The sequence below is a fragment of the Corvus kubaryi genome, unplaced genomic scaffold (genome assembly GCF_017639235.1).
Source record: "Corvus kubaryi isolate FWS band 111438036 unplaced genomic scaffold, C.kubaryi_AGA036_p1.0 65196, whole genome shotgun sequence".
NCBI classification, from domain to species: domain Eukaryota; kingdom Metazoa; phylum Chordata; class Aves; order Passeriformes; family Corvidae; genus Corvus; species Corvus kubaryi.
In genome coordinates this window covers 23,751-38,179 of record NW_024581829.1, presented here as the reverse complement: position 1 = coordinate 38,179, position 14,429 = coordinate 23,751, and the positions used below count along the sequence as shown (strand labels likewise).

At 40.8% G+C, this 14,429-nt stretch overlaps 1 protein-coding gene across 1 annotated transcript in view; it reads right to left on the bottom strand.

Annotated features, from left to right (window-relative positions):
- LOC121673102 (armadillo-like helical domain-containing protein 3) overlaps positions 1 to 14,429 on the bottom strand; it is a 124,425-nt gene that overhangs the window by 86,503 nt on the left and 23,493 nt on the right. The window contains exons 15-19 of the mRNA XM_042046153.1: positions 10,626 to 10,727; positions 6,069 to 6,127; positions 4,682 to 4,747; positions 3,529 to 3,598; positions 2,001 to 2,061 (exon numbers count right to left, since the gene is read on the bottom strand). Coding sequence (XP_041902087.1) covers positions 2,001 to 2,061; positions 3,529 to 3,598; positions 4,682 to 4,747; positions 6,069 to 6,127; positions 10,626 to 10,727 — 358 coding nt within the window. The remainder of the gene's footprint in view (positions 1 to 2,000; positions 2,062 to 3,528; positions 3,599 to 4,681; positions 4,748 to 6,068; positions 6,128 to 10,625; positions 10,728 to 14,429) is intronic.

Here is a 14,429-nt window from a genome sequence, read left to right as displayed (position 1 = left end):
CACTTGTAAAGTCTCCAAATCCTGTAGGTCTCTATAGCATCTAGTGTTCATTCAAACTCTTAGGTGCACAAACATTCTTCACACATAACATCCAAACTAAAAATATAATACAATGAGTAAATTCTCTAACACTATCATTAAGGACAAGCCAAAAAATACATACAAATTTGAATTTGTTAGGCCAAGCTATTTTTAGCTATTGCCACGTAGAAAAAATAGAAGGAACATTACAAAAAGGAAAAATACCTTTTTCTCCAATCCCTATTTCTCAAAGCCACATTATCTCATTAAAATCCACATCCTTCTGAAAAGACACTCATGAAAGACACTGCACATCAGATAAACACGGAGAAATCAAATTCTAAAACTTTGCATGGAATTTATTCAAAATGAGGCGAAAAGTTCAAGACAAGGCTTTAAAAATAAGGCTATGGCAAAAAAATATGCAGAAGGTATACATTATTCTTTTCAGACCTGTAGATAATCCCAAAAATACCACAATAAGGTAGGAACTAAAACTAACTTTGAATAAAGGTAAAACTATTTATAATTGCTGAGCATGACATTAAGTGCTATATTTCAAATTGGATTCTCATAAATTCAACCAAGAAAAGGAAGCAAACCAGCTAGGATAGACAGCTGTCTTCAAACCAGGAACAGCAATCTCTCTGGGGAGAAACCTCTTATTTCTGATGTTACTGGTACTGGACAATGCCCAGCATCTTTTCACTTCTGTATCTGCTTGGCTGTAAGTCAAGTTATGAAATTATCCATCCTGGTCAGGTGTCTCTGGTTTTTAAAAGTTTCGTGCTGAGGATTCATAATACACCTACCGGATAAAAAGTACCCTTAGTCTAAGCAACCTGGATTTCTCTTTTAAATATTAATATGCCCAGCCTTGAGCAACAGCTTCATATTGTCACCTTTTAAATGTACTGCAGAGAAGTGTGACACCACTTGTGCATTCAGAACATCCACTTGGTCTGCAATAACTGCGTCTGCTATGGGATGGTTTCAGACAGGAGTACAGTGAAAGGACTGCACAAACATGCCAAAATGAATGGATACAAATGCCCACTGATGGCTGCTACTGCTCATTAATTTTAGTGTTATGGGGTTTCTAGATGTGATGTTGCTTTTGAGTCCAAGCATTTCACACCTTTCTTGTGAAATTCAGGAGCATTATACCCACCTACAAATAGTTCTGCAATTGTCATTTAAAAAAACCATTTCTCACAAACTCAATTGAACTGCACAACCCTTGAAAAGGCACTGTAATTGCAAGGTTATTTGGGCAAAATCAGAACATGCTGAAAAGTTACCTTAAGGGAAAACATGCTATGTGTCTTTATCTTTCCTACAGAATATAGTGCTGTTCACGCCTTGGGGAAATTCAGCACTGTACAAACAGTCACAGCAAAGCCAACAAACTGTCTAAATCCTCCTTCTGCCCTCCAGGCTAAAGCAGTACAAAGCACTGGAGAGGCCCCTGTGGGACACATGGAGTGCTCATGAGTAGCTCTGTTCACTTCTCTCCTTTTGCCCATTGCTAAGTTTTACCCCGTGCTGCCTAGCAGGCTATTTCAGGCTTAAACCTCCCTCCCTCCCTCCCTCCCTCCCCACACTGCCTTCCAGGCCTCATGTCAGTCATCCTTGCTTTTTCAAAACTGCCTTTTCCGTTTCTAGACCAAGATTCATCTTCTGGGAAGTGGGGATTGTTGCAATGACTCTCTGTTATGAAACTTCTTTTAGACTGAAAAGCTCTTTGTGTTAGATCAAGTAGATTAGGAAAACAGTCTGAAATTGAATTGCTTTCAATTTTCTGGCACACAGAGGATTTTTGAAGTAGAAAAAGTTACTGGAAGAGTTCATGAAAAGCAATTCATCCCGCTTCCCACCAGCCACAAAGTGTTATTTCAGCCAGAAGATTGCTGTATGAACAGGATTCCACCTGAATTCAAACTTCAAATGAAATCACGAGTTACCCCACAGACACTTACACATAGAGGTCCATAGGAAATTCTTTCATCATGTGTGTTACAATGAATTCCACCATCAAATCTGACAGAAAAGAAAACAATAAAGTAAGTGTTGAGCTGGCTACTGTTAACTTCTAGTAGACTACAAGGAAGTCAAACTGCCCCACCTACCTATCTCTACCAGACAATAGTCCTGCTTAGATGAAAGGGATTTCACTTTTTTGTTTGTTTGTTCTAAAGAACATTAGAAATTTGCTAGAATTAGAAAAGAAACTACTGGAAACTGAGGGTACATACTGTAATTTGCTTTGAGGCACTGCTTCCCCATATGGTTTCCCCCACTATAGTCAAATAAAGACCATACACCATGAATTCTGATGTCTAGAATTGCTCTCATATTTCAAGCCCTGTCACTAATGGAGAATTCCATTAAGAAGCACATTTTAGGAAATTACTCTTGCCAGAAACAATGCACAACCTAGATGTTACTTAAAGAGACATTGTAAATAACACCTATTTTTTCTAAAACAAATTCTGAAGCAAGCAAAGCTAGTTTGATCTCAACATAGGCTAAGCTTCAGCTCAAAACTAATTCGGGGGAAAAAAAAAAGAGAATGTGTCTAACATTTCAGGGCTTCCAGGGTGAAGATAAGAGGCAAAGAGTATAGAAATACAATTGAGAGAAGCTAATAAATGACAATTGAATATGTGTGGGGGTGTGTTCAACTCAACTTCAGCATGAAATGCTTATACCAAGCCAGTGGTAACAATCGTGAGCTGTAAGCTCCTAAGGCAGTAACAGCCCAGCAGAGTGACTCAAAGTGACTAAAAACAGTGTAGATGAAGAGTGTATGAAATCTGATAGCTCTAGAAAGATTCTTCATGCAGCTGTTGTGTCTTGGCTTCAACAATCACTTTTGGAAATGTTAAAGTCTAAGACTTCAACACCATCAGGCTGAACAGCCAGGCTCCATCCATTTCTGAACCCATATACGCTTTTGGCCTCCACAGTAATGAGAGTCACAACTTAATCATGTGCTGCATGAAAAGCTTTCAACTACGCCTCCATATCCCCAGGCAAAACCAATCCTAGCTACTAACCAACATTCCTGTTGGTTTTTTGCTCAGAAAAGGCTTGCTCAATGCCCAGCAAACACGCTCATAAATATGTGTACCTTCCACAGGTTTGCCATCATCGTATCATCTACAAAGTACTTGTCGCTGTTACCACACTCACCTAAACACTGACTTTATTAATCAACTGCCCTCCCTCTTGTTAATAACTCAGGTCAAATGGGCCAAGCAGCTTCTGCAAAACTTTCTGTAAATGTATATAGGATTTCTTGCTACAGAGCTGCACTCTTGGATTTGTCTGCGAGGTAGCCATGTACAAAGATAGGCATGGATTGCTGTAAACATCTTTAGTATGTAAATGTCCTTCTTTTAAGTCCATCCACTGCTCCATTTAATCCTCAAATCCCATATTTCTATTGCTCAACAAGAGATGCTTCAGGAGCCACAAGCACACACGTGCTCTGACAACACTCACCGAGCACCGCACACACCAGCGGGCGACAGGGCAGGTTCTTGTCTGCTGCTTTCTTCCGATGTCTCATTGGCTTCAAAGACACAAAGATGAAAAGAAGTCAGCAGAAGCCTGAAGTGACAGTCTGTGTATTATTGTATTTTTCAAGCAAATAGTACCATCAGTGGAGGCTTCCCTCTGTCTTTTTCTCCAGCTGCTGTCTTACACATATTAACCCTAAAGGACATGGCTGGAGCAAAACTGTGCCTGCTTTCCAGCAGGCTAATACTGGGGATTTGTTTCTCTAGCTATGTAGCTGGAGGGCACTGTTCTACTGAGGGGAGGGACCCCAAGACAAAAACAAATCACACAGCAATTCCTTCCCCTTGCTTAACATACTGATTTGTTTCTGACCCAGAAGTCTGACTGGCGTTCTTAACAGTGTGTGCAGTAGTCAATGGCTTTGGTGTTCACTGTAACAGACCAGAAAGGCTAACTGGACAGCAAATTTGTTGCTAAGTGGTAATGACTAGTATTCTTGGAGTGTGGTCTCCATCAAGTAAGATGTTTCTTTCTTTCTTGAACAGTAACACTTTCAAATGCTGCTTTGCTGTCAGATGAGGTGGAACTGGCCAGCACCACAAAGACAGAATCCATCAAGTAAGGATAACCATTCAAGTTACTTGTAACTACAGAGATTCATGAGCTAGGTAAGCACACTTCCTCCACACGAAAAAGCTCTGGAAAAAATCCTTTCCTCCCTGAAGGTGAATTACTCCACCCCGAATGAAGGGTAAGCCAATAAGAGCACTCAGTGTAACTCCAGCTGGCTATTATATATCACATGAGGGCTAATGCTTGCTAAAGATTAAGGCAGAACATTCTCTTTACCACTGATTTCCTCAGAGACCTCATAATACACAGCTCCTTGCCAGCTACACAGGCCTCTGAATTCACTGACAGGCCAAACAGCTCTTTGTTCTTTGAAGACGGGAGACATTCTGAGAGCAATTTCAAAATCATTCCCCAGCTACTGCATTTCTGACACTATTTCCACATGCCTTAGCAACCTAGGTTAGATATCTGTGACACAATTTTCAACATACACTTTTCATACATACTCAAATCCTCTGTGTTTGCATCCTAAAGAGAAAACAATCTGGAAGAAAAGACTCACCATTCTGTGTAAGTTTACACGAAAATTCATGTTGTCATCATGAAGAAAAGCATTAGCATATTGATCCTATTGAAAAGGGCAAGAAAAGGGAGGAGATATGAAAAGCCCAACACCCTACAGTTGCCTTTCAAATCACACATGTTTCAGTGTAAAACTCCCAAGATACAGCCATAAAGTTAAAAAGCCGTCTGCCCATTTCCTCTTCTCCCATCCATGTTTCCAGTCACACAAAAGCAAACCCCTCCCGATCCCACTTCCACTTTAGGAAATTGCTAACAAAACAAGCAGTAGTTCTTTCTCCCCCTTTGCTCATTTAAACTCTGGACTGCACACACCATTGTGTCACAAATTTAACAAGTGCTCCAGGTGCATAACACATGAGGAGGTTCTCCAGCACACCAGTTCTGCGACTGTGTGGATAAAGGTTTAAATTGGCATTTTGATGCCAGAAGCTACTGCAGTACTAGCAGATAGGTTTATGAGCTGTTCCACCCCTCAGGCAAATCTCATTCCAAGACCACCTCTAAATTAAAGAGGCTTCTCCAGATAATGCACAGCCAGAATAGGTAATAAATATACTCTCTCTTTAATACCAGAACCAAAGAATGCCCTTGTTATGCAGAAACAGAATTTCTTATCTTGTGTTATCTATGCATCCACCGGAAGAACAAGTACCAAAGCCATTTAATTAGAAAACTTTGAAATGTAGATGATTAGTTTTCAGGCTGCACCCTGAAGAAACATCATTCCAGAATCCATACATGGCTATCAACCTCACTACTTTTTATTCTTTAAGAATGAAAGGTCTTGCAAGCAAGCAAAATGTAAATGCCACACAAACACTACCACCATTCAGGACATCAGTCAGCCATTAGAACATACTCCCCATGAGACAGGGCCACATTCAGCCAGGACTGCTGACATAGCTCTGTGATGCTGCTTTCTTATCCTACTACCACATTTGCTAATTGTCTTGCTTGTAGGGACCTAAAAATATGTGACTCACTTTCAGACTTGTAACCTTCTTTGGCAGAAGGGATATGGCACACCCCATGTTTACCATGAACAGCACAGAGCTGAAAGCCATTAGCACATTACTCATCTAAAAGCCACACCACAAGGTCACTTAACAGCTAAGAGAGAAAAGGCTTAGGTTCAGTCTTTTTCTCTTCATCCCCAGGAGCTGGCTAACTCAAATAAGATCATCCAATTTTCAAGTTTCAAGTCAACTTTAACAGTACTGCATCAAGTATATTAGCAAACATTAAGTGACTGAGGACCTCACCACTCAGTACCCCTGTGGATATTCAGCTCCTGCTCCACAGGAGGCAGGGGGTAGAGCCCTGTAACACACCATCTGCTGGGCAGCTTCACACGAGAAACCTACCTCTGCTATGCATGTCAGGATAATGAGGCACAGCTTGCCACTGTGCAGCCGGTGCTCATCTGCAAAGGAGAAAAAACAAGTCCTCCGTGAGCCACGCAAGCCTAGCAAGGCTGAAGAGCAAGACAGCTGTTGCAGCAAAAGAAAAGTCCAGCTTGAAGATTCTTCACAGTCCTACTTCCTCCATGATAGCTAATAGTTTACTCTAATTAAGTACTCGTCTTCCAACCTAGCCACTAAATCCCACCCACTTGTCACCACTCTGCACCAACAGCAAAGGTTCAGATTTGAACTTCCAACAGCGCTGTAACTATCCACTGGGCTTCTGTCTCATTCAGTTTTACTTCCACAGATATTCTAAATACTGTCTGTCACAGCAGAGACACACTGTTCCCTCTCTTAGACAAGGTGGAAAGCAAAACATCACCTTTGCTGTAGGTTATGAAACAAGCAGCAAAGCTTTCACAGAGATGCAGCACTGTGTAGCAGAACAACTGCTGACATTACGCTCCAAGTTCCAAGTTTTAACCCCAATACTAAGAGACACGACCTACTTCACTCTGTGCAAAACCATGAAAGAAGGGAGTCTGCAAAGACTCAGCATTTTAAGCCAAGAGTTCCACCCTGATCATGTTCCCCAACTTCTTAGTCATCTCACAACTTCAAACAGCTTTTGCCCTGAAAGATAGCTGGAGCAAAACAGAGGGACTAAGGCAGAAGAACGCAATTTTTATTTGGATTATTTAAAATTCCTCTCAATTTTAACCTTGAATAAAAAAAAAAAAAAAAACCCAAGATACATATAGTCATGGAGTAATGTAGGATGGAACAAATCTCTGGTTCAATCCTTGCTCAAAGCAGAGCCAGGTAAGATCAGGTTGTACAAGGCACTGTCCAATCAAGCACATTTAAAAACCTTTGTTCTACAAAACACCGCACTTGGATCACACACCCCCAAACCCACAAAAACAAACCAACAAAGAACAACATACTGATAACTAAATTCTGAGGAGGCTTAACAGTGCACATTCCCAAGATTTCCAACAGCTCCTCTAAAGCACAGGACTACTAAACATGCCATCCCAGACACGTGCCTTAAGAGTCAAACTCAAAGGAGAGGGATATTTGAAACAGACACACTTTCATATACATCAGAAGACAGCATCAGCCAAATTCCTTCTTTGCAGGTGACTTTTATGAACACTTTGCTGGCTGGTGTGTATATGGTAATTATAAAAACAGATAGAATGGGCTTAGCTAGCTATTCTGTCTAGTTTGACACCTCTTGTTTTCTTTTCTTTGCTGCTCAGGGACAGATATTTACAAACAAGACGTGCCCTGAAGTGTGCTGATTTCATCTCGCAGCACTAAGTAAGAGGAAGAGGAATTTTGGAATTAGAGAGTTAAAAGTCTCTCCTATCTCCTTACCTCAGCTAAAATGTCTAAGTGTGAAGTTTTATACTCCAGCAAGTGGGAGAAATGGCCTAGAATTACACTGATACACAAGAGGCTTGTTATTTTTATACTGTAAGGCCTCTCTGTTTATTTCTGTAGGTGCTGCTACCACCTCTCTCTCTGGGGATCGTGCTGGAAAGGCTCCTGTTTGACACCACGAACTCTGCCTTCTGCCAGTGTGTTGTGAACATCAGACCATTTTCAGGAGCTATGGGGCAGCTATGCAAGCAGTTACTTGCACACACACTTCATACTTTCACAGCACCCTTCATTAAAACAACAAAGCAGACCACTTTCCACAGGGAGGTGTATCAGTATGAACCTGTTTCACAGATGGGAGAAAGTGACACAGAGGTTTTGCTTCTCCCAAGGCAGCTGCCTCTGACTGACACAAGAGAGGCTAACAAGAGAAGGATCTAGCAAACACAGTCTATTAAATTATGCTCTCTGGGACAGGACCAAAACAACTGTCTAGTCCTGGATGTGGAACAAACCAGTTTCCCCTCTAAGTGCTCCCACCTGTCTCAAGACACATGGAGTAAATGAGAATTATTCATTCTTCACTATATTGGTGTCACATAGAATCATAGAATCGTTTAGGTTAGAAAAGACCTTTAACGTCATGGAGTCCAATCGTTAATCCAGCACTGCCAATCTCCCAGTAAACCATGTCCCTAATTGCCACATCTACTTGTCTTTCAAATACCTTCAGGGACTGTGACTCAAGAACTTCCCTGGGCAGTCTGTTCCATGCTTGATCTTGTAAGGAAAAAAAATTAGGCAGTGCTCCATCTATAATCAAAAGATAAGGTCAGGAATACACCCACTAGAATTAGTAAGTACTGGTTTGGAAGGCACACTTTTTTTAAATGATCAATCAGTGGAGCTCACTGCTACAAAATTCTATGGTGGGAAGGATATTAGGTCTATCAGATGCACAAATTTCAAACCTTACACAAGCTAGAACCAAAGTAAAGAAAGAACGAAACATTAACTCCTGTCTTATAACACAATAAACTCATCTCTCACTGGCTTCTTTAGTAAGGAATCCCCTCTATCAGATTTCACTCTATCTGAAACTAATCCAGTGTGGCAGTTCCCAAGGCCCTTGCTTTTAGCTTTTTCCCCACTACAGTGACTAGTAAGTGCAGAAGTTAAATTGAAAAACATAAAATTGTTCCATCAGAGACTTGGATCAGCAAGACAGGCCCTGAGAAAAGCAAATGAGAATTATTAGAGAGGTGGTAAGCCCTCTTCATGTGCACAATCTATTAAAATGACTGAGCCAAGATTGACGTTGTTTAGTTCAAAAGACAAAAGGAAGAGGAAACATGAAAGCAGACTTCAAATACGTAAGGGATGACACAAAGAAAAAAGAAATAATCCATTCTCAATATCTATCTTGGAGAAGATAACTAGTAATTAATTTGAACCACAGCAAAGAATTGAGGAAGCACACAAAGTTTTCTCACAATAAGGATAGTTAAACCTGCAATGGATAGTCTGAAAATGGTGCTCCATTATCACAGTGTCTTCATCCAACCTGTCAGCAATACCTCTGAGAAAAGATACAGGTAAACCCGATTCTGCATTGGTTCCAAGGAGCTGTGGTTTAACCCCAGACAGCAACTAAATACCATGCAGCTGCTCACTCACTTGCAATGCTTCTCCTGTCTCCACAGTGGGGAGAAGAATTGGAAATAAATCATGTGGGTTGAGATAAGAACAATTTAGTAACTGAAACCTCATCATCATAATCATAATGATCATCAGCAGAGTGAGAGAGGGTAACAGAACTGAAGAGAAACAAGTGATGCACAGTATAGTTCATGATACAATTGCTCGCTGCCTGCTGCCCATCCCATCCCCAAAGAGCAATGGTCCCCTTCTGGGTAACTCCCCCAGTTCACATACTGGGCATGACATTCTGTGGTGTGGAATACCCCTCTGGCCAGGTCAGGTCACCTATCCTGGCCATGCTCCCTCCCTGCTTTTTGTGCACCTCCTCGCTGGCAGAGCACCAGACACTGAAAAGCCCTTGACAAAGGGTTAGCAATACTTAGCCAGAGCCAAAATATCAGTGTGTTATCAACATCATTCTCATACGGAATCCAAAATCAAAGCACTCTACCAGATACTAAGAAGAAAATTAACTCTGTCCCAGCCAAAACCAAATAGGAGTGCACTAAACACTTTCATGTTTCTTTTGTTTCAAGTTTCTTTTGGTCCTAATTCCAATTATTACTTTTTCTTCAACTAGCTTGCTTACAGAACAAGAGCAAGACAGACAAACACAATTTCATTGCAAGCTAGTAGGTAAAAGGAAACGGCCTGCTCTCATTCAATGCTAAGCATTCATGAAGTTCAGTAATTGATGTATCATAGCTCTGCAGATACCTTAATATTTCTGTTGTTATATCTAACTTAAGAGTGGAAGTCGGTAATAGGCTGAAATATGGTGCAAAGATCACTTGTTATGTTCACACTATGGTCCTGCCCATATAACCAATGGACAAAACAGCACCCTCGGGTACCCTGAGCAGGAGATTAAGCAATATTTCAACTCCAGCAAGCTGAAATTAACCCCCACAGAACTACAGGAGAAACAAAAAGCACAACATGGAAAGATACTTCCTCAAGCAAATTACTGCCAGTGCAGTCTAGGTTACTGCTGTCCTATTTATAATTACAGAGCTGCCTGTTGAACCAAAGGAGAAAGGAAGTTATTTCCTTCTAATGCTGAGCTTTGCCCCCTGTGTCAGTTTCTAAATGTTCTTAAAAATAGTTCTCTGGTCTCAGACTTCCCCTCTCTGACAGTTGTGTATCAGATCTACTCATACCTTTGGCATATAGACAGGCTTGGTTATTAGGTATTATCATTTATTATTACATTCTTTCCATACCTGACATCTCTCCTGCCAGCATTAGGTCTCTCCTACTTTCATAAGTCTTGTCTCACAATAAGAAATCACTTAATTTTTTCAAAAGGTGAAATCTTCAATCTTTTAAAGAGACTCCACTTCTATTTCTGGAGTCATTAGGCATGTTCTTGTGCCCTCCCTTCTGACAGAAACACTGTTTGCTGCATCCACAGAATTCACTTACCTTTTGTGTCCTGCATCACAATTGAGCTGTACTTCAAGAAGGTTATCAGCAGGTTGCTAGTTTGCACATCAGCATCCAAAGGCAGCTCTGCAGAGCTTATAACTGGAACAAAGCAGATAAGACACATTTATCCCATACAAATACAAGAAATAATTACACAGAGAACTAAGACAGAGACTCAGAGGTCTAGGGTAGGATCAGCCTACTTGCAGGGGCACCTGACCTCCTCCTCCATGGCCACCCAGGAAAAATTTTGTTATGAGGACTGGTACCACTCCCTCAGAGACCATTTCTCCTGCTCTAAGCACAGGCTGTGGTACCCTGCAAAGTGATATCCCTTCTCTGTCCTGCCCCTGCTCCTCCTCCCAGGGAGATGAGCCCACTGTTTTAGCACTCATCAACATTCCCAACCTAGGGAGCTCTGGATATTTGCACTGACATCCAATTAATTCTTACAAGCAACACAGATAACATTCACACCATTCTCAATTTGAAAAGAGACGTGCCAAGCAAAGGACCTTCTCTGTTTCAGCAATTTTGAAATTTTAGTTCCAAAAGGTCCGTGTCAATTCCATTCTTCCCTTCCAACAACAGTCTCTCTTGCAAAAGCAACAAGACATAATGTAACAATTATTGCGTGACCGAAGTGATAGAAAAGGAAGGCAGAAACAGAAGCTTTATAAAAATCAAGAAGCAAAAAACAGCTTGTGCTAGATACATCACAACCCAGCAGGGAGCAGAAATGTACTTTCCATACCCACAGCACTTCATTGGCATTTCTCTAGGACACCAGCTGTACTTTTGACACCTTAACAGTGGACATCATCTGCCTTAGACTTTACAAGAAGCTATCTCATTTCCTCAGCTAATTACACAACGTACCTCCTCGCTCATTCCCCCACTTCCCATGCACCATCTGAAGCACTGAGTTTATGAGCTGTCAAGCCTCTATCATGTGACTGAGCCACGTTTTTACTGATGACTGAGTCTGAGCTGTCCTAAAGGGCCATTCTCTGCCTTTCCATTTGGAAAGCTTTACAAGAAATACTGAAAGGGAGGAGAAAGATCAGTGGGAAACATCCATCATGCATTTACCTGCAGATCCTGCCAGGTAAGTCTGATACCATTTAAGATAAAGTAGCTCAGACAAAAAAATCCCCAGGCTGATGGAGTTTAGCCTAGGAACACTTCAGTAAAGCACTTAATACAGTTATGTATAAAAAAATTAAAAGTGAAGGAAATAGGTGGGAACCCATAAAGAAATTTAATGTACATCAAAGATCTGGCAAACAAGATACAATTGGAGAAATTACTGGTCTGAGAAAAAATTACTGCTTGGATTCTGTAGGCGTCAGTTCTCTTTTTTTCTGTATGACCTGGACATAAGAAACAGCTGCTTGCTAACAAACCTGCTAATGGCAGAAAGTTGGGATATATAAACATAGAGGAGTATCAGGCTGCACACAAAGAATGGGATAAAAACAAGGACAGATAATAAATACAAGGTAAAATTAAACAACGCAAGCCATAGGGTCAGGAATTCAGGGATTTATTTCCATGGCAAGATGAGAGCTCATCAGCTGCGAACAAAATACCATGATCAGATCACGAGATGACAAGCTACCAACATGAAGGGCTCAAGAGTGCAGTTCTACAACACACATCCAGAAATGCGCTTCCAGCAGAGACACAAACACTGTAATGCCCTACAGAAGGTCTTGTCTCAAAGGTCTTGAGGCCTTGTCTCAAACACTGTGTATAATTATGCAGAAGCCATGCTCAAAGAGGATGAACTTAAACTTGAACAAGTTTAAAGACAGGCTAATGTGTTGATCAGAAGAAGAGAGTACCTTTCTTGTGAGACAGCAAAACACACAGGTGAGTAAACCAACAGGTGAAAAAGAGCCATCTTTGTTTCAAGGGAGGGTTAATATGATAAATGGGTATGAATTGACAAGAAATGCAGGTTGCAAAGTTGAGTATTTCTAACCAAGGAACGAGATGCTGAAACTGCCCCCCAACAGAAATTACTGGGAAACAAATTTAAAAGATTTAGTCAGAGCTTGATAAACTCAAGGGATTCTGTGATGATATGCCTGCAAACACAGGGCACTAAGCTCAGGAGTCAAGGAGATCTTTTCCATCTCTATGCAACTGTCCTGACATGACAATAACATCACTGTTTTAGCTGCCTAGGGGGTCAAACTCACAAGTTCTCACATTCAGGAGATCATAGATGGCTTCAATTACAATTGACCAAAGTCTCTCTCCTCTCATGCTATAAACAGAGCCTAAGACAGGGCTCCCTTTGCACTGGAAACAGATCTGCAGACCACTAGTACACACATCTTAAGTATTATATCATCTCTTTTCTGTCTATCCTCAGGAATGCTCAAGGCTTTTCTCACTGTTGAGGAAAGAAAAACTAATTTATCACGAGATTGGACCTTGTAAGAAGTGAGGAATTACATCTGATTGTTGGATGACTAGGTTGGGGACTCTGAAGGGAAGTAATTTGATCCTGTACACAACCGTATTTTGGTTCAGAGGAAAGTGTGCTTTAATATAAAATGCCTTTCACAATTCAAGGCTTGTAGCTCAACCCTGTAATGAGGCAAGTAAGGCTTCAACTAGGGCAAGGGCAGGCACAGAGGGATGAAGGAGACAAGCCAACAGTAAAATGCAGGATTCTTTAAACCGTGCACCGAGAGGCCCAGAGTACAGCAGAGGTTCCCATAGAACTCAGGATTATACAATCACCTTCAATACAAAACTGTAGCCCTTGGAAACAACAGGTCAAACAGATCAAGGTAACTTCACTGTTCGAATCACATAAAAAAATTATAATGGGGCTTTTAGCTTACAAAGGTTGCACGGCCCCAAGAGTGAGCTGGCTTAGGTCATTCAGTCTTGAAGACCTGGGGCGCCTGATGTTGCTAATGTGCCAGGTCTGTTGGCAAAGTCTGTGCAATAAGACTGGAAGCTTTTTCACTCCCAATATTATGAATAGCTCAGAGACTCAGCTAAAAGTCTGAAAAATGTATTTATATCCCCAGTGGATCCTTCTTGAGCTGTTACAATGAACGTAGTGAATGAATATTTAACAACAGTAAGCAAACTGACATTTAGATAACTATGGTGACAGGCACACTTGATTTACATATTATGGATAAACAGTTTCTAGCAAAAGCCTCATTTCTGGAAAAAAAAAAAAGAAAAAAAAAAGAAGAAATCACACTGAAGAACACATCGCTGCTTATCCTGGTTCATAATACAGACCCTTTTTTTAACACATATTTGGAAACTTTATGAGGTCTTAATTCACACTATAGGTTAACAGCCAGAGAAATTTCAAACCAGAATACGAACCCATTTTTTATCCCAGACAGCATAAAAGAGAAGCACCTGAAACTCACAGATGGATTTCTGCATGTTACTGTAACTCGAAAACAGTTCAACTACACATTTTTAAAATGCAGGAAAAAGAAAGCAATCTTCTCATTCCAAAGCCAAAAAGTCTCTTGCTAGCTGGCAGCCATGGGCAAATTTTACAGCTGAATTGAAAGACCTTAATAAACGAGGAAAATTCTGACATATCTTTAAAACAGCAGTACTCAAGCACCACCAAACTAAACCAAGCCAAGGACCACCAAAAAAAAAAAAAAAAATCACAGAGTAGGGATCAGCAAGGTGACAGCAGATAAAAATAAAGCAAGATTCCCAATGTAATTGCTGTACATTAAGATCAGATCCTCTTCTTAAATTTAGTAACCTTACAAGCCGCAAGAAGCCTCAAACTTCACA